At 39.1% G+C, this 22,095-nt stretch overlaps 6 protein-coding genes across 8 annotated transcripts in view; 2 read left to right on the forward strand and 4 right to left on the reverse strand.

Moving 5' to 3' along the window:
* Positions 1-109: 109 nt before the first annotated feature.
* LOC105286646 lies at positions 110-1,427 on the reverse strand. The gene has a single exon (XM_011351733.3). It carries the CDS (start codon positions 545-547, stop codon positions 200-202), a length of 348 nt encoding a protein of 115 aa, XP_011350035.1. The 5' UTR covers positions 548-1,427; the 3' UTR covers positions 110-199.
* Positions 1,428-1,525: 98 nt separating this feature from the next.
* LOC105286645 (putative GPI-anchor transamidase) lies at positions 1,526-3,024 on the reverse strand. Its single transcript, XM_011351732.3, has 4 exons — positions 2,738-3,024; positions 2,065-2,670; positions 1,871-1,981; positions 1,526-1,787 (listed from the first exon to the last, which is right to left on the reverse strand). The coding sequence occupies exons 1-4, from the start codon at positions 2,798-2,800 to the stop codon at positions 1,551-1,553; spliced, it is 1,017 nt and encodes a 338-aa protein (XP_011350034.1). The 5' UTR covers positions 2,801-3,024; the 3' UTR covers positions 1,526-1,550.
* Positions 3,025-3,118: 94 nt separating this feature from the next.
* On the forward strand, positions 3,119-4,353 carry LOC105286644 (adrenodoxin-like protein, mitochondrial). The gene is made up of 4 exons (XM_011351731.3): positions 3,119-3,366; positions 3,588-3,639; positions 3,805-4,052; positions 4,149-4,353. The coding sequence occupies exons 1-4, from the start codon at positions 3,264-3,266 to the stop codon at positions 4,250-4,252; spliced, it is 507 nt and encodes a 168-aa protein (XP_011350033.1). The 5' UTR covers positions 3,119-3,263; the 3' UTR covers positions 4,253-4,353.
* Positions 4,354-4,642: 289 nt separating this feature from the next.
* LOC105286643 (sprouty-related, EVH1 domain-containing protein 1) lies at positions 4,643-11,555 on the reverse strand. 3 transcript variants are annotated; one of them, XM_011351729.3, is made up of 6 exons: positions 11,384-11,555; positions 10,093-10,381; positions 9,785-9,953; positions 9,289-9,314; positions 8,634-9,190; positions 4,643-8,556 (listed from the first exon to the last, which is right to left on the reverse strand). In XM_011351729.3, exons 1-6 carry the CDS (start codon positions 11,401-11,403, stop codon positions 8,400-8,402), a joined length of 1,218 nt encoding a protein of 405 aa, XP_011350031.1. In that variant the 5' UTR covers positions 11,404-11,555; the 3' UTR covers positions 4,643-8,399. The 3 variants fall into 3 exon arrangements, with proteins under 3 accessions (XP_011350031.1, XP_011350029.1, XP_011350030.1); XM_011351727.3 differs by having other exon boundaries at positions 9,289-9,347; XM_011351728.3 differs by having other exon boundaries at positions 8,400-8,556; positions 9,289-9,347; positions 10,093-10,369.
* Positions 11,556-12,850: 1,295 nt separating this feature from the next.
* Positions 12,851-14,532, forward strand: LOC105286642 (sorting nexin-24). The gene is made up of 3 exons (XM_011351726.3): positions 12,851-13,202; positions 13,528-13,721; positions 13,900-14,532. The coding sequence occupies exons 1-3, from the start codon at positions 13,050-13,052 to the stop codon at positions 14,054-14,056; spliced, it is 504 nt and encodes a 167-aa protein (XP_011350028.1). The 5' UTR covers positions 12,851-13,049; the 3' UTR covers positions 14,057-14,532.
* Positions 14,533-14,911: 379 nt separating this feature from the next.
* LOC105286641 (semaphorin-1A-like) overlaps positions 14,912-22,095 on the reverse strand; it is a 152,411-nt gene continuing 145,227 nt past the window's right edge. Inside the window, exon 16 of the mRNA XM_026970528.1 lies at positions 14,912-22,044. Within this exon, the coding sequence (XP_026826329.1) occupies positions 21,307-22,044 (738 nt within the window). The 3' untranslated portion in view covers positions 14,912-21,306. The remainder of the gene's footprint in view (positions 22,045-22,095) is intronic.

Genomic DNA, 22,095 nt, shown 5'->3' on the forward strand with positions numbered 1-22,095 from the left:
ATTATTATTGCGACAAGACTTTGTATCGCAAATCGTTCTCGCGTTTCATGGAACGCCAGTAATAAAATTAATCAGTATCTACCTTGATTTATTAGAAGAAACATCTCGCTTCATCGGCAATAAATATTTATTTATAATAGATAGAAAATTTCGAAAACTGTCTTTTTAATTATTTTAGTGTACATATTAAGTTTGTTAATTAACATTGCACGTATTGCGGCAGATCGCACGAGTCTGTAATCGAGTTAAATATTAAACCGGGCTCGCAATAATACGCTATCGGTACCGCGTGATCGTGCTCGCAGAAATAAAACTTGCCGCAATTAAATGGGTCTCTAAAGTAGCCTCTCGTCATGCAATTCGGTAAGAGAGGCACTGTCGGGGTCGTTGGGAAAGCGTGTAAAGCTGGATCCATCGGAGCCAACTGGTCGACTGGCGATTCCTTAGAATTCAGCTCGTGCACTTCTATGAATCTTTGAGGCATTGCATACGTATGTGCAACTACGAACACTAGGAGCCACAGGGTGCAATAAAATGTGCGCCGCATCTACAATACATTTGTCAGAAGATATAAATTGTTTTACAATGTTTAGAATTATTTATTGATTAATATAAATTTTATAGTATTTATTAATTATTATATTGAACAGATATATTGCGCTTTCTATGTGAAAAAATGTATACTTACTTTTAAAATTTTTATAAAAATGTAGAAAATATTTCTCTGCGCGTGTGTAATAATCTGTATATCACATATGATAATATAATATAATACGAATCACATGTAGAAATGTAGATAGATCTTTGGGAAGAATCTACGCTGAGAAGTTTAAGTAACGTGCAACACTGTAACGTTCGATCAACTAATGCTTTTATCTAGGAAGGCTTATTTATATGCAGATACATAATCGTCATCTCGATGCAACGAAAAAGAAATACTAAAAGAAATATCTCATCTTCTATTAAATTGATATACGTGACACGTTACGTCATTCGCGGCGTGATACACAGAATTGTTTACTTTACGTATTGCGCCCTGGCTAGACAAGTCGCATTTCCCCATTTTTAAGCGACCGCCGGTTTGATGATAGCACATGAGTGATAATTCTATGATTTTTATTATTTTATTATTCATTTTAGTGAGCTAGTTCAAGGCGAAGATATTTACGGGTTTTCCAATCACACGTAATCATCGCTTTTACGTATGATTACGTGTGACTGAAATTTTAAATATTGATCCAGACGCGTACGAATAAATGTTTTAGTGGAAAAGATAGAATTAATAAGGAGAGATTGCGATAAAAATTTAGATATCGCGTAGCTATGAATTATTCTGTAACAAAAACACAGTATTAAAATTAAATGGCTTTGTTATCAAGAACTTTAGAAGATAGAAATTTATTCTTTATACTCTATTAAAAAATAAATATGTAATTAATATTTATCAACTAAATGTGTAGATGTTAAAAATTTATCAATTTAAGAAGAGAGATGTATGTATAGACATATGTACACATTCCGAATAACATAAAAATTTCTATTTATTCTTATCATGTATAACGGGATATATTGGGAAACTGAGCGACGTAACTATATTTTCTTTCCGGTTCCTGAATCTCTATAGGACCGAAACTAATAGGCAGAACATTAATTACACTTGTGGTGAGTTCCACTGGCCTGAGCGAACCAAAGAAATCTGTCACCGGCACTTTATCCGGGTCTCTTCTAAACAAATCTCTTCTTACGCCCACTGTAGATAGACAGTAGTCCTTCGGACATACTTTCAACTGAAAGAATTCGCGGTTTTAGAGAAAAAAAAGAAACAAATCAGAAAGATTCTAACAAAAACTTCAAAAGGTTTAAGACTTACAAATTCGCCCAGCGTTTTAGTACTAGACGGTTCCACTTTTTCCAAGAAATTTAGTGCGTAATAAGTGTACCGATCTATAATGTAGACGCCTATGGCTGGATCCACATGATGCTACAAGTTTGACGAATCAGTTAAAATGGATATTATATATCTCGACGCAAAATTGCATGATTAGTAAACGATCTTTTACTTACGGACAGAGAATCTTCCCCTACTAGACTAGAAGCAACAGCTAGTATGTTCGGGGAGTAAAACTTCTCGTACATGGAGCTCGCTTGGCAGGTGTCAACCACGAACAAGATCTCGTGATACCTGCGCTTCTGCCACATCTGTTCCAACGCGTCTCCCAGCTCTTGACTGGTGATCTCCTCGGAATCTTGGAACTTTAAGAATCCATTACCGCCGTGCCCAGTCAGGTATATCAAGATGTTCGAGCCCTCATCGGTCAACAGTTTCTTCGACCTCGGCGTCTCCTGTGCCAGACGACCGGTCAGCAGCCTCACAAAGTTCTCCACAGTCACTTCGTAACCCCTGTAGTCAACCTCCACGTCGTCGCCGTAAACGTTGATGTGCTGCTTGATGTTGTTGAAAACGGTGGCCGGCCTGGGATTCCTCGGATTGCACGCCATATCGTCGGCTATCATCAGGATGATCTGCGAGTCTGGTATTCCCAGGCGCTTGACGCTACGGTAAATCGACAGAACGTTCGCAACATGCCGGTAGTTGAACCAGAAGCGCGACGTGTCGACCAGAACCGCCCAATTGTTGGAGTGCTCCGTTTTCGCAAAGTTCTCCGGTACCTGCAAAATTCACGAGTGACAGGAAAGAAAAAAAAACGGATCTGTTGGAGCTATATGATACACATACCTCCCACGCGTGACACAAGACTGAGAGAGAAGCCAGCACCATGGCACAAACTGTTAAATGCATTTTTGTAATGCACTTAAGAAATTTATCTGAAGTAAGGTTACTTTTCAATTAGATAAATCACAAGGTGAGTGATCGATTGTCAATTGACACCGTCGCACCATCGTCTAGAGGACGTTGTAACCTCTCACGTGCACTTTGGGTACTTTAATTAACAACTTCTTCATCATTTCATACCGTTTTGAAAAACTACATTTAAATCTCCATTTAAAAAACTATAAAAGACCAAAGTGAATGTAGGAGCAAATGCAGGTAAATCGCGACATCTGCTACTCCTCTCGCAAACTATGCGGAAGTGTGCGGAAGTTTTGTTCCCTCGATTACGCCGATGTGGTTAGGTTAGGAGAGAAGAGGTTATTGTATCTCGTGTATTTTTTATATTTAATAGATTTGCACCGTGTTGCATAATTGTAGGACTCAATACAAATGTTATAGAACTGTAAAATACCGAATAATCATATTGAATATGACGTTTATATTGCGATCGTTAACACCCTATGTGAGGAGACACTGCGTGCCCATCGATTATTTACTTCGAGCGCCTAATCACAGGATTCATACATCAAAATGTAAGCACGCCGCTGCGTATTAATTTTGCGATTGATATTAAGTCTTGATAATTTATTTATTTTGCGTAATAAGCGACTAATGACAATTGAATGTGGCTATTGTCTCTTGTCCTTTTCGATAAAAACAGCAAGCAGAAATCTCAATTAAAAAAAAATAGAATTATACCGCAAAAGTTTTAAATATTCAAACAATTAACCGTAAAATTTAAATATTTTTACAGGTGTGTCCCATGGCGAGTACGAAATGCAGGACCCCAAGACAGAGGCTGATGTGTAGGTAAAACAAACATGTGCTTGCATCTCCTAGAATTTACTAGAAAAGTGGATAAATATTTTGATATCTTGTACAATAAAATTGCTGCACATTGAAACTTTGAAGTCAACGCATAGCGCTCCAGTGTCGATCAGCAGGAGTTACCTTATCGATCGTCTTTCCAGAGTCAACATTACTTTTATCGACAAAAAAGGCGAGAAGATTGCTGTAAAAGGGAAAGTGGGAGATAATGTACTCTATTTGGCCCATAGATATGGGATTGAAATGGAAGGAGCGTGCGAAGCCTCCCTAGCATGTACGACCTGTCACGTGTACGTACATCATGATTACATGGACAAACTTCCAGTTTCTGAGGAGAAGGAGGAGGATCTCTTGGATCTAGCACCTTTCTTGAAGGAGAATTCTAGGCTAGGTAAAGCGATATTCTCCTCAATGTTGATCTTCATCCGCCGTGTCATGGCATCTTGATGCACATAATTTAATGTATGCAAACAAATTCCCTTTTCAGGTTGCCAAATAATTTTGACGAAAGAATTAGATGGCATAGTGCTAGAATTACCAAAGGCAACTAGAAATTTCTATGTGGATGGACATACTCCAACTGCGCACTAGAATATTCTCCTTTTCCTTTATCGAAATTAGCTGAAAATGTAAATATTTATAATTGACAATATTTTTTGTACGTCTTATAATAAATACTGTTACATCGGCAATGCCGCCATTGTACGATATATCTCCTTACTCTATTTTGTTATTGTAAAATAGATGAGCATGAAGAACCTAAAAATAAAGAATGCAGTTTATTTATATGTAACGTTCCTTTATAATACAATATATTTATTTCTCATACACATTTGGGTTATGGTACATATGTTCTCCTTTTTTTTTAAATTACAATCACACAAGAATTAAACACATTTATGATATAATGGGTTTGCGAATTAAAAACCTGATTCCTTAAATTTGCGGTATTTGCATGATTAGTGGAAAATATCCAGTTAGTTTTTTTTCCCCCCCCAAGTCTGTGCTGCCACAAATATTAAAAATGTTATATTCCAGACAGGCACCGTAAACATCTCGGTTCGAGAACTTTCAAACTTATTTTTCGGTTACTCATGAATGCAAGCTTGTTGCTTAATATGCACACAGGATATCCCGGGAGAAGTAACTTTTCAGCTTAATTGTTTAAAAAATTTTTTTTAATTTCGATAATAAAGATAGGTTTGTTTAACAACAATTTAGTAACTTAAATATTGTTGATGCTTCGATTGTGTGAGGATATCACGATCCTTTTCTCGAAATTCAATATCAGGAGCTTTGTTATTACCCCTCGACAAAAAAGGAACGGGATATCTTGCATTTGCATGGATTTGCATTCCTAATTATACTTTTTCTACTTGTTTCCTTTCACACATGCGCACACGTAAATAACATACACACAAAATATCGTTTGCTCCTTTTCTACATTTTCTCCTCACCATCACTCTTTTTCATTTTTTTTCTCCTTCTCTCCTCACTTGTCATCTTGTTCTTCTTTTTCTATTCCTCTTTCGGCTCTCTCTTTTCTCTTGCTAACACCATTATCTTTCCTTCTTCTTTCACTTTCTCTACACGGCAGCTTCTTCTTTTCACACTTATGTACTCCCATTCATCTTTTGGCCATCGTTATCGACTAACATCATCAATACTATCATACAGACTTTGTTATTTATATTTCTATCTTATTATAAATTATTCTAATCTTTTTACAGACACGTTGTAGACTTTTCGGTTCAATTATGCGTATCACATTTGCTTCGTTATTAAAGCAATTTAAATAAAAGTTCGTACGTTCTCACCTATATCTACGCGTTACACCTGTGGGAATTATCACACGTGCAATTTCTTTTCATTTGGTATGCCTCTTCACAACACACTTGTCGAGAAATTAGCTTTGTACTTACATATAAAAAAATATTTTCTACCATTAATTAAATATTATACAGGTCATTCCTACATTACAAATGTATCAGCTCAATGCTTAAAATTAGCGATGATACGTGCACAATTCATACAAAAATTAAGTATTATTTTTATGGCAGTAAACAATCTGTGATATCTACAATATTAACAAAGTTTCCTGTTGTAATATTCGAAGAAGAGCACACTTATAATACGAGATTGTTTATGCAATGAAACTTCTGAAATTTTTCGCAAAGATGAGATTCGGGGAATAAATATTTACGTTAAGATTACGTATGTAAAATATTAAAAAAAGAAAACGTTTGCTGTTACTCTCTTTTAATAGCTTTCGAAGAATTAGCTTGCGTCATTTTTACGTATGACGTCTATATACTGGGTGTTACTAAAATTCTTGGCTAAATCTCGTAGATGTACTTTTTGATGAACACGCCTGCAAATGTACAAATGTCTCTTCCAGTCAAGGCATTTTAATAACACTTCGTATATATCTATAATGTAAAGCACGATGTAGATACGTTAGTCCATTATATAAATAAATCTCTTTAACGTTAAACACATGTCAGTAAAAAGTAAAGGCAAATATCATGAGAATGAACTTCCATGTAACGATACTTTATGAAATTCCAAATAACCGTTCATCACCGGTATCGATATTTACAAGGTTTCAATATTGTTAACTAGTATGTAAACATAGCACGTAAAAATAAAAATATTACACTACTCTGGTATATAACTTATAACCGCATACAAGTAAAAAGCGAATATGAAAATAAAAAAAAAAAAAGAGTCATAATATTTATCTTAAAACAGAAAGATGATATTTAGGATCATTTTATGACGTAACTAAATGCCAGATATGAAATACGCTAAAATTCATATTAATATGTATCATTTATACTGCGTGTATACTGTATGTTGTACATACGTTAATATCTTAATTGAAAAGTTCACTTCCAAACCGTTTCAGATATTTTGTAAGAAATAAATAATTTAAAAAATAAACTTGCACAAGACAGTTTGGAAATAAGCTTTCCAATTTTGAGTGAAGAAAATATCCTCTTACAATTTTTTTCGAAATTTCAGGTAAATAAGAATAGAAAATAATTAACTGATTTGTGATATTTAGAAATGCTTAATTTAACAAAGACCTCGATTCAATTTTCCGCACAGTCTCAATATAAATAAATATTGTCTACATATGTTTATTGTGGATTAGTTTGGTAGACGAGTAAAATAATTTGATTCTCTCTAGATCAACGATAAAAATTTTTATATTATGGAACATAGGAGTTCACAAATATAAAAAAATAATATTGAGATTGATATTGATATAATTAGATATTGGTATTAGATACTGTCACATGTATAATAACCTATAAATTAATAAAAATCTATAAACTCATTAAAGAAGAGAATTAAGTGGACTAGAAAAACGTAAATTGTAATAAAGCAATTATCTAACTAATTAATAATTGAGAAGTCCATTTTTATCTCATCTGTCATGTATCTTTTTAATAAAGTGAAATTGATCAAACTGTAATTTTAGAAAAAAATGAAGCATCTTAAGAATTTTGCCAAATGAACATGCTACATCAATTTTATATATGTCACAACTCACAAAATAGTGAAAATAACAAAATATGTATTTTTTAATTTGTAATTTAAACGTAGTGAGATTCTCTGATGAATTCGGAGTAGGGTTTTATTTAACAAAAATGCAGAGTACGCTAAAACGTAATGTGATTTGTATGATCTTTCGTATAACAGGTATAAGTATAAATATAAATAAATATAAATATTTATATTTATATATCCATACATTGTAAATACAAGATTCAATAAACCTTATCAGATCTCTGTCAAGATTCTGCCAAGATTATTGAACACGAAAGATATTATAGCACTTGGTTTTCAATTTTGCCAGAAAATTTCTGCTGATCAAATTCGTAACGAACGATTAGTGCGATATCTAGTTTCAAGAAATCATTTTGTTATCTGGGGAAAAAAAGACGGAAAATCCATGGAACGATAATAAAATTAACTTATTAAGTCAATTTATCAGCTGTAATAAAATTAACTTAGGAAATTAATTTCTCGCGCGTTTACCATTTTCCAATTTCATAGCACAATACGGGGAATGAAGATGGACGAACGAAAACTCTGTCGCTGATGCGGCTGATGATTTAAATAGTCGCGCGTGCGCGACCGAATCAGATCTAACAATGAGGATATATCCTCTTACAGATAATCCCAGCAGAAGTTACCTTATCCGTTTTCTCTCTCTCTCTCTCCGTTAGTCGTCACTAGGCGGAAATCACTCTGTCAGACTGAGAGAGAACGGAAGCATCTCTTTCTCGTGTCGACTCACAGAAGCTACACTCTCACAATGTGCACCGCCACGCGTGTATCACAAGTAATCGGTCCGAGTCCACTCGCTGCTCGCCACCAGATCGATCGTTCGGATTGTAAATACTATTTGACTTCCACCCCCGTTTAATGTACAGAGAAGACTAATTATGCGGCTCGCTAATAAGGTAATACAAAATGTACGGAATATGCATCGTGCCTCTACGCATTTCGCGACACCTTGTGCTAGAATCGAGTTCTCCTCCGGCCCTCAGAGATGACGCTGATGGATAAGTGCATGTACCGGAAGCTGTCTACCCCTTTGATACCTCTGGCAGCGACCCATACTCAGATCGTGACACTCGTACACATTGGCGACCGCGTTGCGGGGCGCCGAGAAATCGTCTAATCCAATCGAGTACGGAGCAGAGGCACCAAAGGGTTCCTCTAGTTATTCCATGGGATGGTGACGTCCGCCGCATATCCCACAGGACATCCCGCACCAGTGTACAGCCTTCAGCGGAGGATAGATCCACAGGCAGGGAACGATCAGCGACAGCAGAGCCAAACCGAACCACCTGCGCCCGCATCCCTCCTCCGTACTACAACTGCGGAATTTTCAATTGGTAAGTTGAATTTTAATGCGATCCCTTGATGAAGGAAAGAAGCTATTCGGAGAACTCACCTACAAGGGTTTTGTGCAAAATCACCTTCGGCGTCGCTCATGCAGTGATACAACATACATTGGGCACACGATAAACAGGAGACCGTCGCGATCCCGCGCCTGATCGGGTCCGGGGCGTACTCGCAGGAGCCCTTAGGATTATGCTGCTCGGAGTAGAGCTCCTGACAGTGCTTGCAGCGCAGGTGCACGTTGCGCTTGCCGGTGTTTTTCGAGGGCTGCGATATTATGATATCCGGCTTCTTCAGGGAGCTGCCACTGTTGGAGGTGTTGTGCCCGTCCAATCGTTCGCTCTTCTGATCGTCGATGATTGGATACAGATATTCATGATTAAGCGTCGTGAGCTGCACGTAGGGGTAATTGTCCGATCCGATATCCGCGGCGGATGTCAGGGAGTATTGCGTCGGCGGGCTTTTAACGGGGGAGCCGCCGATGTAGTGGATAGATCGGTGCGGATCGGTAAGCTCCGTATACTGAGAGTAATTCGGTACTCGAACTATCCCGTGAGGCGTGTCTGAAGACGGACGTAGCTCGGGTGGTTCCAACGGCAAATTCAACGTCTGCAAAATAAATGCAAAATGATTTTTTCGAGATCAGAATTGCCTCCAGCTTCCGGTTTGTCGCGAGTTTCTCCTGTGATTACTATAAGGTTCCTTACCATAAAAACATCCTCGTCGCCGGTATCTGAAGTATTGGCGGTTGTCAAGTCGGACAGACCTGTTACAAAGTTTCAAAGTACGAGCCGAGTGAGAAGACATAAGTAGCAGGACGACGAAACGGGTTTAAAACTACTATGAGGCTTACCATTTGCATAATCCGTAACAAGTCGCAGCAAAATGTGACGAATAAATGTGCGTGAATAAATTAATAGGATATTTGGAGTCAATCTTATGTTTATCATAGAGCGAATACAATTTTTATGACGTATAAAAATGTGGCAATACGCTGATACGTTTGTATATATTTTAGTTAAGGCTTGTGCTTTAAAACGGAAGAAACAAAGTTCCAAACGAAACAAGAAAATATAATTGCAAATTAAATCATTGACGCTATATAATAGTCCGAAAATCTAGCATCATAAATGTAAGATCATAGTCTAAACAATTATTAATTTATTAAAATTGGTTTTAGTATAAAAAAAAATGTGAAAATACCTTCTAATAATTCCTCGACTGCCGTTCGAACACCTTTGTCGAATGCTCTTGCATCGGCAGCCGTTTGAAATGTTAAGCCAAACTTCTTCTCCCCCGTTCGCCAGTGATGGAAGGTTGGCATTACTTTATTATATTCGAAATCCTTTTTAATTGTACAACTGAGAACAATCTGCAATGAAAGCATTTAACGTTGCATAAATTATAAACATACATACTGTAAACTATTATAATTATATTAAATGCACAATGTTGAAATATTTTGTTGAGATAAGTTGTAGCAAAGCATTAGCAAGGCCCGTGAAACCTACCGACTGATCCGTAATGCGTTTGCCGTATATAAGGTACTCGTATTTCCTTTTATTCGCGCCAGGTGGGGAGATACTAGAGGATCCATGGTTTTGAGGAGCAACAGCTGTAGAATGCGCAGAGATACCAGTTCCATTGGCATTGTTTGTCTGATGTATTCCCGATGAGGTAACTCTGCGCCTGACTGAGACATTTGCCAAGCCGCCGCCGCTCAAAGGAACCCAACCACCCGAACTGTCATCTCTCGTCATTACCTGAGCGCGGACTCTCACCAGATTGCTACAACAACAACTACAAACAATATAAAAATTGTTATTATATTACGTAGAAAGTGTCGATCACACAATGATTGACGTTAACTAATTAATTTGGGACAATCAATTTTTAATGCATGTTTACATGGAAGATATATTTTATATTTTACTTTGGAGGCTTTGGAGGCATGTATGAATAAATTGATAAAAAAGTTTGATGTACAAGCATCAGCATCACATGCGTCTACATTAGATATTTTTTCAGATGATTTTCGTGTTTTTGCATCGCAGACCGTCCAATTTTTAGTAGTTTCTATAAAAAATATCAAACGACGGATAAACGAATTTAAACTTTCATTGAAAATTATGACTGCCGTGTTCTGCGCGAACGTGCGAGCGCGTCCATTTAGCTAGATGTTACACACGCTGACATCGATTCAATGAATGAACGAGCATCCATACATGAACACTGGATGACGAACACACTATTAGAGGATTGGGCGAGGAGAGGGAAGGAATGGTGCATGTACAGGCACACCAGGGAGGCAGAGAAAGAGGCACAAGAGAGGGAGGGGAAAGAAAGAGAGAAAATTGACAATGGGACAAATAGAAGAAAGGAGTGGAAACGGCGAGCGTTGTACCACTGAATAAAATCGTAAATGCGTCCGCGAGTTTTTCGGCTCATTTCCAGGCGCAGCGAAGAAAGCTCGTTAAGAAACTTGTTCGCGTTGTTGCAATTATGCAAGCTAGATCCACGAAAGGCAGAACGTGAAAAGAGAGAGCGAGAGAGAGAAGGAGGGAACTGAGAGATGAATTCACGACGGGGAGAAGGAGGGGGAACAAAGTCATGTAGATCAGATAAAAGCGCGGCCGAATAACGCGTATTCGACGCAACTGGCAGATACGTAGGCGCGACGACAACAATAACGCAATGACAAGAACGAGAGACGTCACGGGTGTATTCCGCGAGAATGGAACGGTCTCGAGAAAAGGGATGCGGCGCGAGAATGAAAAGCAGCTCGCCCACACATATACTTACTCGTCCGACGCCTCTGTCATGATTCGAGGTATCAAAGCCTTCACTCGAAGCCCACTCTCTCCCACACTTCACCATTTTCGTCGCACCGAAAAGACATTCGATCACGCGATTCTACCTGCGGAGCTTTTTTAGACCAGCACCGATACCGACACAGGAAGCGCCCCAGTTCTCCTCCTCCTCCACCACCACCGTCGCCGCCGCCGTCGCCGCCACCGCCGCCACCACCACCACCTCCTCTTTCTCCACCTTCCGTCACTTTGCACTCCGCGTGCACTACATCCCCGCACGGCCGCACCGACGACACCGCGCAACACGCAGAGCTCGCCAGGACCGCGCTGGTCCACCACGCCTGCTCGGCTATCAGGCCTCTCCGCGAGCCGTCGTCTCGGTCGTCCTGGTCTCACTTGGGTATCACTCCGATCGTGCCTCGCCTCCTCGCCTGGCGGCCGTACCCTCCGATCAACCTTCCACCGCGACTGCCACGGTGCACTTGACGCTGCACGCTCGCGAGAAAGTGCTCGAGCACCGTAACCACGAACGCGAGCTGGCCGCGATCGGAAGAACGCGACTGAGAACGCGACAGTCCCCGACGGACCCCGCGCGCCGTCCACCGAGACCGCAAAACCGCGTCCGCGGAACCACTTATCGACTACCTCACGATCAAGTCGCGCCGGTTATTCTGCGCAACAGGATTCATTCATCGATACCGCACACACAGTCCTCGCGTAATGAAGCGCGCCGCGCGCGCACTCCTGCGACGGCGCTGGGTAACTGGTGGACGCGGCGCGGTCGGTAAATTAATCGCGGCGATTCACGTCAGTCAACGCGCTCCGCAAGTTTCTGATCTCACCTTTCGAGAATCGCTCTAGCAGCGCCGTTCGAATCGCGATTTGTGGCACGCGTTTTGCTGCGCGTATGACCGTCCGATTGGAAAGTTCTTACGAAAAGTAAGGGATGATCTTTCACGTGTTGTTAAGGTGATCCTGGAGTTGCTAGTGAACTATTTTTTCACTATAGCGATGGTAATTGCAGTTTCGAAAATTCTCTTTATTGCTTGTGCAGAATAAAAAATCCTTTTCCACAAATGAAGTATAGATAGAAAGAAAGTCCGCTCTACAGGACTTTATATTCAAAATGGAACAAAGTTAGAAACGACAAATGCAAGTTTTTAACTTTTTTCCATTTTGAATATAAAGTCCTGTAGAGCGGACTTTCTTTCTATCTATACTTCATTTGTGGAAAAGGATTTTTTATTCTGCACAAGCAATAAAGAGAATTTTCGAAACTGCAATTACCATCGCTATAGTGAGAAAATAGTTCATTAGCAGCTCCAGCATCCCCTTAAAAAAATTACAGGGAGAGAACGCCCTCGCGTTCAGCCGCGAGATTCAGCGAGATTTAAAGTCCGCGCGTAAAAACTTCGGACGTTCCTGAGTAGGAGAAGCCGACGCGCGATGGCGACACCGATCACAGAGCCGTACGTGCGCAGTTATGAATGTCTCTCGTTGACAGCGTCATAAATCACGCTCCTCGTACGTTCTACGTTCTGTTACTATCACGCCCGTGTTTGGCATCGTATTTTTGAATACCGTGAATTGATTTATCTCGTATCTTTGGCAAGTATCTCTAGCGGTATCTAGTGCTTACGCGAGCTGCTAGCGATGCAATGTACGAAGCTTTCATCAGCGGTTACCGTCTGGCCGATGTGTCACATGGAAAACCCTATTACGTTTACTGTATCGAGGTTCTCGAGTCGAAAACCGGCACTCGACATTTCATCGAGAGGAGATACAGTGAATTTAGCGCGTTACATCGCACGGTACGTCACCCAAGTATATCAATAGCAAGCGTCTGATTGTCAGTAAAAAAGTATGTTGGTGTGAATGTGATAAATGTGACTTTTTCGAAAATTGTCACAATTTTTCACGTGTCGCAGATATAATCTAGTATTATATGGTAACATGTTTTAATTGTTATTAGTAAATTATGTAATTATTTCGTACGTCGTATTAAGAATTGAATAGATTCAGTATATATGATTTTTGTTAATATCTTTGAAAAAGCCAGTTCCGACTTGGTCAAAGAGTTCTTAGAAGAATTGCTTTCGGCCTTACATCACTGTACAAAAGAATTTTGCTATTCAGTTGAAGAAAGATAACTCGGAGATTGCGCCATTTCCACCAAAAAGAGTAAGGAACTCGCAGCCGAAGGTTTTGGAACAACGGCGAGCTGCGTTGGAATTATATATCCAGAAAATGCTACGCTTGTTAGCGACGAAACAGCAGGTCCTTAATTTCCTGGGTATAGAGAATCAGGAGGCCCGTGCATCCTATCAGAGGTATTTTGTTAAACCGATCAAATTTAATTTGTGAGACTAGAAAAATTTTCAGCATCTTAATTTCAAATATTAAGAAATAATATAGCTTTCTCAGCAATCTTTCACTCTCTTTTTTTCCAAACCAGTCAAAATTACGACAACTTTGTTCATCTAATCGTATTATCTCTAACTTTCGCAGAATGCACAATGCCGGCTCGATGCATCACCATCCAGACACTCTGGGGCATCATCCAGTCATAACATATCACTGCGATCCATACGTCCAAGCTGACTCGACTAGCGATCTTCCAGATGTGGTAACCAATGGTGTATTGTTGGGTATTTACAAGTCCTGATCTCGAAATTGTTCTCAAAATATTGAGGATAGTTTACGAATGTTAGAAGAATAGATACAAGTGTATTTTTAACGATGATACGAGGATCCACATGGATGGAACGGTATAAGATAATATAAACACGATAAAATATTTGTGTGCAAGATCGAGGCGGAGAAAAGAGATTAAATGCTTCCATTTTATGTAGAATCTCATTCATATGCTATACGATGTATCATATATAACAGTGTCATCCATGATAACTAACAATAAGAAGGAGAATGTTGGTGCAGGGTTCCGATGAAGTTAGTTTGCAACAGTTATTCGGAAAATAAAATCTCTGATTTAGTCATTCTTGTTCAATAGATTTTTTACGCTGAGAAGTCTAATTTCGTATAGTTACGGCGTCTTGATTAAGCTCAACAACATATTGAAGAACATGAAAAGTGTACAACTGTTTACACAAAATGAAGAAATATAATTGTATGTTTGTTACTTATCTTGTTTATTTCAGCTCGTACTTCCCGCTCATTCGTAACGTTCGTCTTCTTTTCGACCTGAATTACAAACGTTGCATATCGATTTCGCGCACTGTTATTGCGTAGAATGTTTACCGTCGTAAAATTTAAATTGCATATTTTTAAATATTTTTTTCAGTTACATTTTCGTGTTCAAAGTTTCAAATCGCGTCTATTTCGTTCGTACAGATACAGCAAAATATTAATCGTTAGTGCAACGGGTGAACGAATGAGTTCTGTCAGCAATATTAATTAATTATTTAATAAAACAGCGTCGAAGACGAAGGAGTTCCGTCAAACGATAGCTTCTCACGAACTCGTGCTAAGAAAGAGTCGACAAAATTTCTCACTTGATTTGTTTTGATTCTGGACCACGAAGCGTCTGTTATTGATTTATTATCGATTATTTATATTGTACAAATCTTCCAAGTCTTATAACAAATGGAGCTATTAATAGGTATAATCCGCTGATAGGTCGGCGCGCTAGAAAATACAATTCTTTGTAAAAAAAGGAAGGGGAGTATATGTATACATATATATATATATAGAAGGAATGAGGGAGAGCAATAGTCTATTTATACAGATGCAATGAAAAGTGAGTGGTAAAAGTAATATCACTCGTAAGACGCTAGAGCAATTGTTAAAATAGGATCGTTCTTCGGTATTATGTTTAAAACGAAGCTCTCTTTAATCATTATCGTTCTTTCAAAAAAATGAGTATTATTGTACAAAGTATACTAGTATATTAAAGGTATGCATAGTACGCAAGTTACGCTACGAATTTGCATACTGCGCACACAGTTTGAGGGAAGGTACAATGTTAAATGTGGGTCGTTATCCTGCGCACAGTGACAAACTTGCTCGATATACTGTATATGCTGTATGGTTGTGTCGCGTAATCATGACAATTTATACGGGAATTACGTACAATCATTAACGTATCATTAGCTTCGGGAAGATGTGTATGAGTGTATGTGTGGGTGTGGGTGTATGAGTGTAATGGGGAAATATATTTACAAAATTTCATACACTCGTAAAACGGCATTGTCCGATGACGTCTCTGCATTCAAATTTTATCGCAATTACTTGATGAAATATCTCGATTATTCGCAGAAATACCGTCTTCTCTCTCTCTCTCTCTTTTACATACATCGTCAATTAATATCGCGAGATAAAAATTGTTTAGTCTGAAAGGGTATATAGGAATGGTATACAATTTTTTCTTCCTTACATTTTTATCAGTGGCATTACGCGCGTTAGCGTTTTCCTTTTTCTTCTCGGAATAACATTCCGAGAAAATATATCTTATCTAATATCACTATATTCAGAATTAGTATTATCCGTTTACCAAGGGGAACGGGGGATACTTCCAAGTATTATTATACTAGTTGTACCTTACAAGCCAGACAATTGTTTGCTTTTGGATCTTTACGAGTTTTATGGATTCCAATTTGGAAATTATATCATGTTTAATGAAAAACGCGTTCAAAGATCATCGTTTATTTTTTTTTTTTCACTTTTTTTGTTGCGTATACTTGTAATTAAAAGTCAAATTAAAACTCCTTTCTAGTTCTTATAAGAAATTATGTGAAAAACGTTTTGGAATTTATTTTTATACCTAAAGCTGAATATGTTAAAGACGCTTCTTAATTCTTAATTAGTCAATTCTTAATTATTCGAAAATCATACGTGTTTTCGATGTTTTCGTGTTTCACTTTTGAAGAAAGATCGAAAGGAGATTGGCCAAAGAATTTTTAGGTTCCTTTTATATTTTTAAAATTATATAAAATTAATATAGTAAAAGTAAATATAAAAACTACTTGAAGAAAACTAAGAGACACCCGTGAATATCAATCAAAATTTTGTTATACGCGAAACATAAACGCGTATAGTGTAATGTACACTTTCTGAAGTCGAGTATCATTTATCTGAAATTTTTTTTAAATCGTGTATGAGTGTATGTGATGATAAATAAATGTTTATTCAACTTAGCATGATTTAGATTTTAGCTATTTTATCTAAGGTTAATTAGAATTACAATATTATATACATAAAAGAGACGTTGCATTGGCACAGCAAAGATGTGTGCCCGGACTGCCACCCAGCCGCTCAGCGGGAATTATGTTACAATTAATCAACAATATGAGTTATGACGCATATTAGATACTTTGAACTTGTTTTCGTTGTGCTCTCTCAGACGGCTATGTGCCAATTATGTGAGAAAAATACTTTATTTAAGAATAATCAATAACGGGATATTTCTGTTCTTTCTTTCTTTGTTAATTTCGTGTTGCGCTTACGTTCCTTTTGTGCTCAGAAATAGTGTGGAAATTTAACGTTTCAAAAATTTGATAAAATTCTATTATATATCTTGAATTTTATGTATCTATTTCAATAAATAGTAACTGTGCAAGAATAAAATTCGTATCCGAAAGCTAAGTTGAATCAAACTTATACATTTCTTGCATGAACTGTCATGTCATGTATTTATTAATCATTTAAATGACAGAAAGAATACGTGGACATTACACGATATCTAAATAATGTCAAATATGACGTTTTACACGTATTTTGTTTTAAATCAAAAATAGTAAAATGTTATGGAACAATATAGCACGAATATAGAAAAACGATATAATGATGATACAGTGATATGAAATAAATTATTCAAATTCTTGTCGATTCCATCTGCATTCAAAGCATAAATAAATAAAAAAGTATTATTAGCTTTTTTTGCGTATATCATTCTTGCATCCCACTGCCAGGTCAGTATTCATTAGACGGTTGGCAGTCCCGGCTTTAATGGAATGTTGCGGTTACATTACCTAATTAATGCGAGTGTTATTACGAGTCTACGGCTATATATACCGCGTCACGTAATTATACTTCTCATACTGTCATATTCTCCGCATTGTCCCCGTTCCTTTTTTTTCATCGCGACACACGAAACAGTCTAAAATTATTAAATTATAAATTCAATTTTATTAAATTGAATTTGCTAATAATAATAATAATAATTGTCGCTTTACCGCATTCATGAGCTACATGTATTGCCTCTTGGTTTCAATCCGCTGGCTAAAAACTGTACAAAGCGCATTAATCTTTTACCTTTCTGATTGAAATGTGTCCTTCCCAATAAAAAAAGATATACTTGTCGATATTTTTATCAAGTAATGCAATATTTGACGTTTTACAATTTTACATAATGCAACTCCAGACTATACGTATAAAAACTGGATTCAAACTAAAGTCAAAATGATGCTTTCAAGTAAGAATTCTATTTCTACATTTGAAGAATTCTTCGCTTTTTGAAAAATTCTGAATCCATATTTTTAAAAAAGTGAAAAGCTGTCTCTTGAAGCTATGGATAGCTTATGCATTTTTCTCTCATGCTATATGTAATATTTAAAATTCCATGTATCTTTATCGAAGTCGTTTAAAAAGCACAATAACGTCAGTTTTGAACGGAGTATTATATACATTATTCGTATATGCAAATGGTATTCTAATAGTACATTTGTATACACGTAAATTTTTATACGCTCTTCCTCCCCCACGGTCTCTCAATTTAGAAATATTATAACATATATATATATGTATATATATAACAATTTTTGCCTACTGTCATATATCTCGCATTAAGGTACCTAATTGGAATATTTCTATTACATAAACATCGTTTTATATTTTGTCAAAGGCTTGCCAGCCGAAATCAACCGAACTCGATGAACGGGGCATGGCAAAAATTTATTTAAGGAAAGACAGACTTTTACAAAGTCAGCGCATAAATCTAATTAGCTGCCTCTCTTATTTAACATATCTCCTTTCTTGAAGTAGCATTCTACGCGAATTAAAAACGAATATGTGTGTGTGTGTGTGTGTGTGTGTGTGTGTGTGTGTGTGTAACTGCACGCTTATGTATGTATGTGCATGTGTGTGTGTCCATGCTTAACTATGCATGCGTGTATATATATATATATATACACACGCATGTATACATGTACATGTACACATACGCATGTACACATGTTATGTGTATGTATATACGCGCAGCAATGAGAATGCAATGTATAATATTGATGCTTATCACTGCTGCCCGCGTGACGAGTAGCATAACGAATGATTCCTCGATCTCGCTTAAATGATCTCAACGATAAAAAACAGTTCTACGTATTTACATGACTTCCCTTTTCGCTTATACAGCACGCAGTTACCGTCACATACGTATGCTATCTACACCGAGCCCTACCGTCGAACGCGAAAGCACTTGAACAATGTTTCGTTATTACCCTGATCTCTCTATGCTCAATGATGACAATCAATGATGATAATCATAGGATGTCTACTGTAGTACTGTACTTCGCTCGAGGCGTGTTAGAATTTGCGCGGCAGTGTTGGTTTACGAACGATGAGGAAATTAGTGCGTGGTGCACAAAACGACGGAAAGTACGTTTGGAGAACGGATTGTTACATTCAAGTCATTTCTGTGCGCTAACAATTACGTATAAAACGCGTTGGTGTACAAAAACGATGCACGTAGAAAATATCCTGTATCCAAAAATACCTCCGAGAAACGCATCATTAATCAATTTCTGATGCCCGTTTTCCTGGGATAAATTAACTAATAATTTAATTACTAATTACTAATAACTATTATATATACATATACATATAATAGAGATTCGTTCATTAGTACGTCGATTAATCGATACTAGGCTGACGCGATTAAAACAGGCTTAGGAAAATGAGAAACGTTCGCCTTTCACCGATCCTCGATATCGAGAGTGCACTTTCCGCCGTTTTTTCACATTCGAAGAAAATCTCAGGACGCTCATCGTTAGAGGCACTCTGTCCGCGATTGAGCTGTCAAGGAGATGCGCGCGTGTAATCGTATCGCAATCGTTAATTGGATGTATATACGCTAGTAAAACCAATTTGCGCCATTGATCTAAGATCTCTCGCTCATTCCGTTTCGGTTCCTTCCATTTCGGGGTTTCCTCGAGGATGTTCGCCGTGGTACACGACGGCGTGTAAAAATATATATAAAAAAAATATGAATCAAACATACATGCAACATGCTTAGTCAGCTAGAAATTAGTTCTACGCACCGCGACGAAACGCAGTTCGAATTTGTTCAAATAATAATACTCGCAGCGCTGCAACGAATCCGTTTCCTTCTGCATGTGTATTCCGTTGCACGTTCTGCTCAAATGTCAAATTGTCACGAAATTTGCGAAACGCAAAGGGAGATAACGCGAGAAAGCACTCTTTAAGTATATACGCGCAGTGTCCCTAAGCAATTTTTGGCCGAACTTCTCGTCTTATTCCTGAAATAGTTAGAAAAACGGTAGATTCGCTCGGTTACTATTATTATCTAGATAATCAGCGATTAGCTTCTAATCGAATCTACTGTCAAATTGTCAACGTACTACTAATATCTCGCCTATTAGATTAATTAAACTCCGCTCAGCTCGAAATAAACGTGCGCGTTTTGCTGTTTCTCCTTTAAATTTCCGTCCTTACTAGCAACGCCTACTGCACAAGTAGCGAGTTTTAATTTTTGCATTGACGCGCTTGCGCGCGCGTACATGAATTTTTCAACATGCATTCCTCGAAGAAACTACATACGGCTGCCACTATACTCCCCCGCGATCCGAGTTATTAATAATCACGCTCCCGCCCGTATTCCCGGCCATTACCAATACTCACAGCACGCCAATAAGTGCACAACGATACTATCGAATTAGTCTTACTTAGATCTCTCTCTCTTTCCTCCTCTCTGTCTCTCTACGCTCCGCTCCGTCCTACAGCTTAAACAAAACGCATAAATGAGGCACTTGCCCGAATCTATACCGGCCGTATTAACACTCCGTTTCCTGTTTATAGATCAAGATTTGCCAACAATTAATACACGGAAGGCACGCCTCATCTCTCTTTCGCGCGAATGCTTAAATGTCTCTACACAGTGTTTCGTGTTTTTTTTTCTTTTATCTTGCATCAGTCTAAGCACCTAACAGGCCACTGCTACGAACACAGTCCTCGTATGGTATCACATTACATTAATTACGGTTCAATTTTTCATCAGCCTCGACTTGTGTCGTTCTCGTCGGCATACACCTTTCCCCCGCGTTCTCTCTACTTCTCGCTCGTCGTCCCTCCCTATCGCGATCGAAAACGAATGAAGAAAAGTGACTCGAAACGATCTCGAATTCTATACAGAATAATTCCACGGTGGGGGCCACGTGGGCGTATATAACCGCGCGCAGACATCATACTTGGCGAAGCTTGAAAATACCATAAAAAAGTAGATCTCGGACTTATCACGTGATTCGCTATTCGCCCTCCGTTCCTTTGCATCGATCTACGATACAACGTGCGAGGTACGCGTCGCTATGTGATCGTGTCGCATCTCTCTCTCTTGACCGCGACCTGTAGCCGTGCGTTCGTGGGACTACAGGAAAAGAGAGGAAAGGGGTTTCGCTGCGCGTAGTACCATATCCGTGACAGTTCTCGGCTCTTCTTCTTCTTCTTCTTCTTCTTCTTCTTCTTCTTCTTCTTCTTCTTCTTCTGCTGCTGCTGCTTCTTCTTCTTCTTCGATACTAGAATCGTAGAAGATACGTACAGTCATTTGTCACTCCCTCAACACTGCTACTTTCCTAGATGCACACAAAGTTACGGTCCTAGACGTTTTTCGTGATCAAACCAACCGCAAGTAACGGGAAGGTCGCTTTATCCGCCGACGTGAATGCACGGTCACTTCCGCGGCGTTTCGTAAGTCAGTCCACGTCGAAAGCACATCGAGTTCGTGCCGTCGCGTTTACGATAGTCTATGCTTCGGAGCAGGAAGTTATCGTCCTCGCCGCAGTATTGGGCCATGGACTGGGACCGCGGTGGCGGACTGTGCGCGCTCATGCTCGCGTGCGTGATCATGCTGTTAAAGTTCGGCAAGAACTGCGGGTTGAACAGCGACAGGATCCTCTCGTTGAGCTCGCGCGGACTTCGCGTGGGTACCATGTAGTGATCGCGCGAGTTGCCCGTCACCTCGTCGTTCCGACGAGCGAATCGATCATCATCAGCGTCGCCGGCGGCGGCCGCGAGACGACGACCGCAGAGATCATCGAGGCTGTTGGCACTGTCGCTGCTGCCGGAGTCCTCGTGCTCGCACGTCGCCGGCCCATTCATCAACGTGGTCTCGGCGCACTCGGTCTGATGATACCGAATGGTGGATCGTTGCTCCGCGTCGTAAGAGTCCAAGTACTCGAGCGTGCAAGTCTCATCGTTCCCGACGCTCTCGTAGTGATCCTCGTAGCGATCCTCGTCCGGTTTGTTATGCGTGTTGCTCGTGTGGTCCGTGGCGATGCCGGTGGTGAGACTCGTGGGCGTTGTCCCATCGTCATCCTCGTCGTCGTCGCCGTCCTCGTCGTTGCGTTCGTCCGACTCCGCGAGGTCGGAGGAAGAGCTGGTGGAAGATGCGCCAGAACCCGTGGGGTCCTGTGGCAAGCCTCAGACGGCTCTGTGTCGCCTTCTGTATCATATGTACGT

This window comes from Ooceraea biroi, chromosome 6, assembly GCF_003672135.1.
Source record: "Ooceraea biroi isolate clonal line C1 chromosome 6, Obir_v5.4, whole genome shotgun sequence".
In the NCBI taxonomy this organism is placed as follows: Eukaryota; Metazoa; Arthropoda; class Insecta; order Hymenoptera; family Formicidae; genus Ooceraea; species Ooceraea biroi.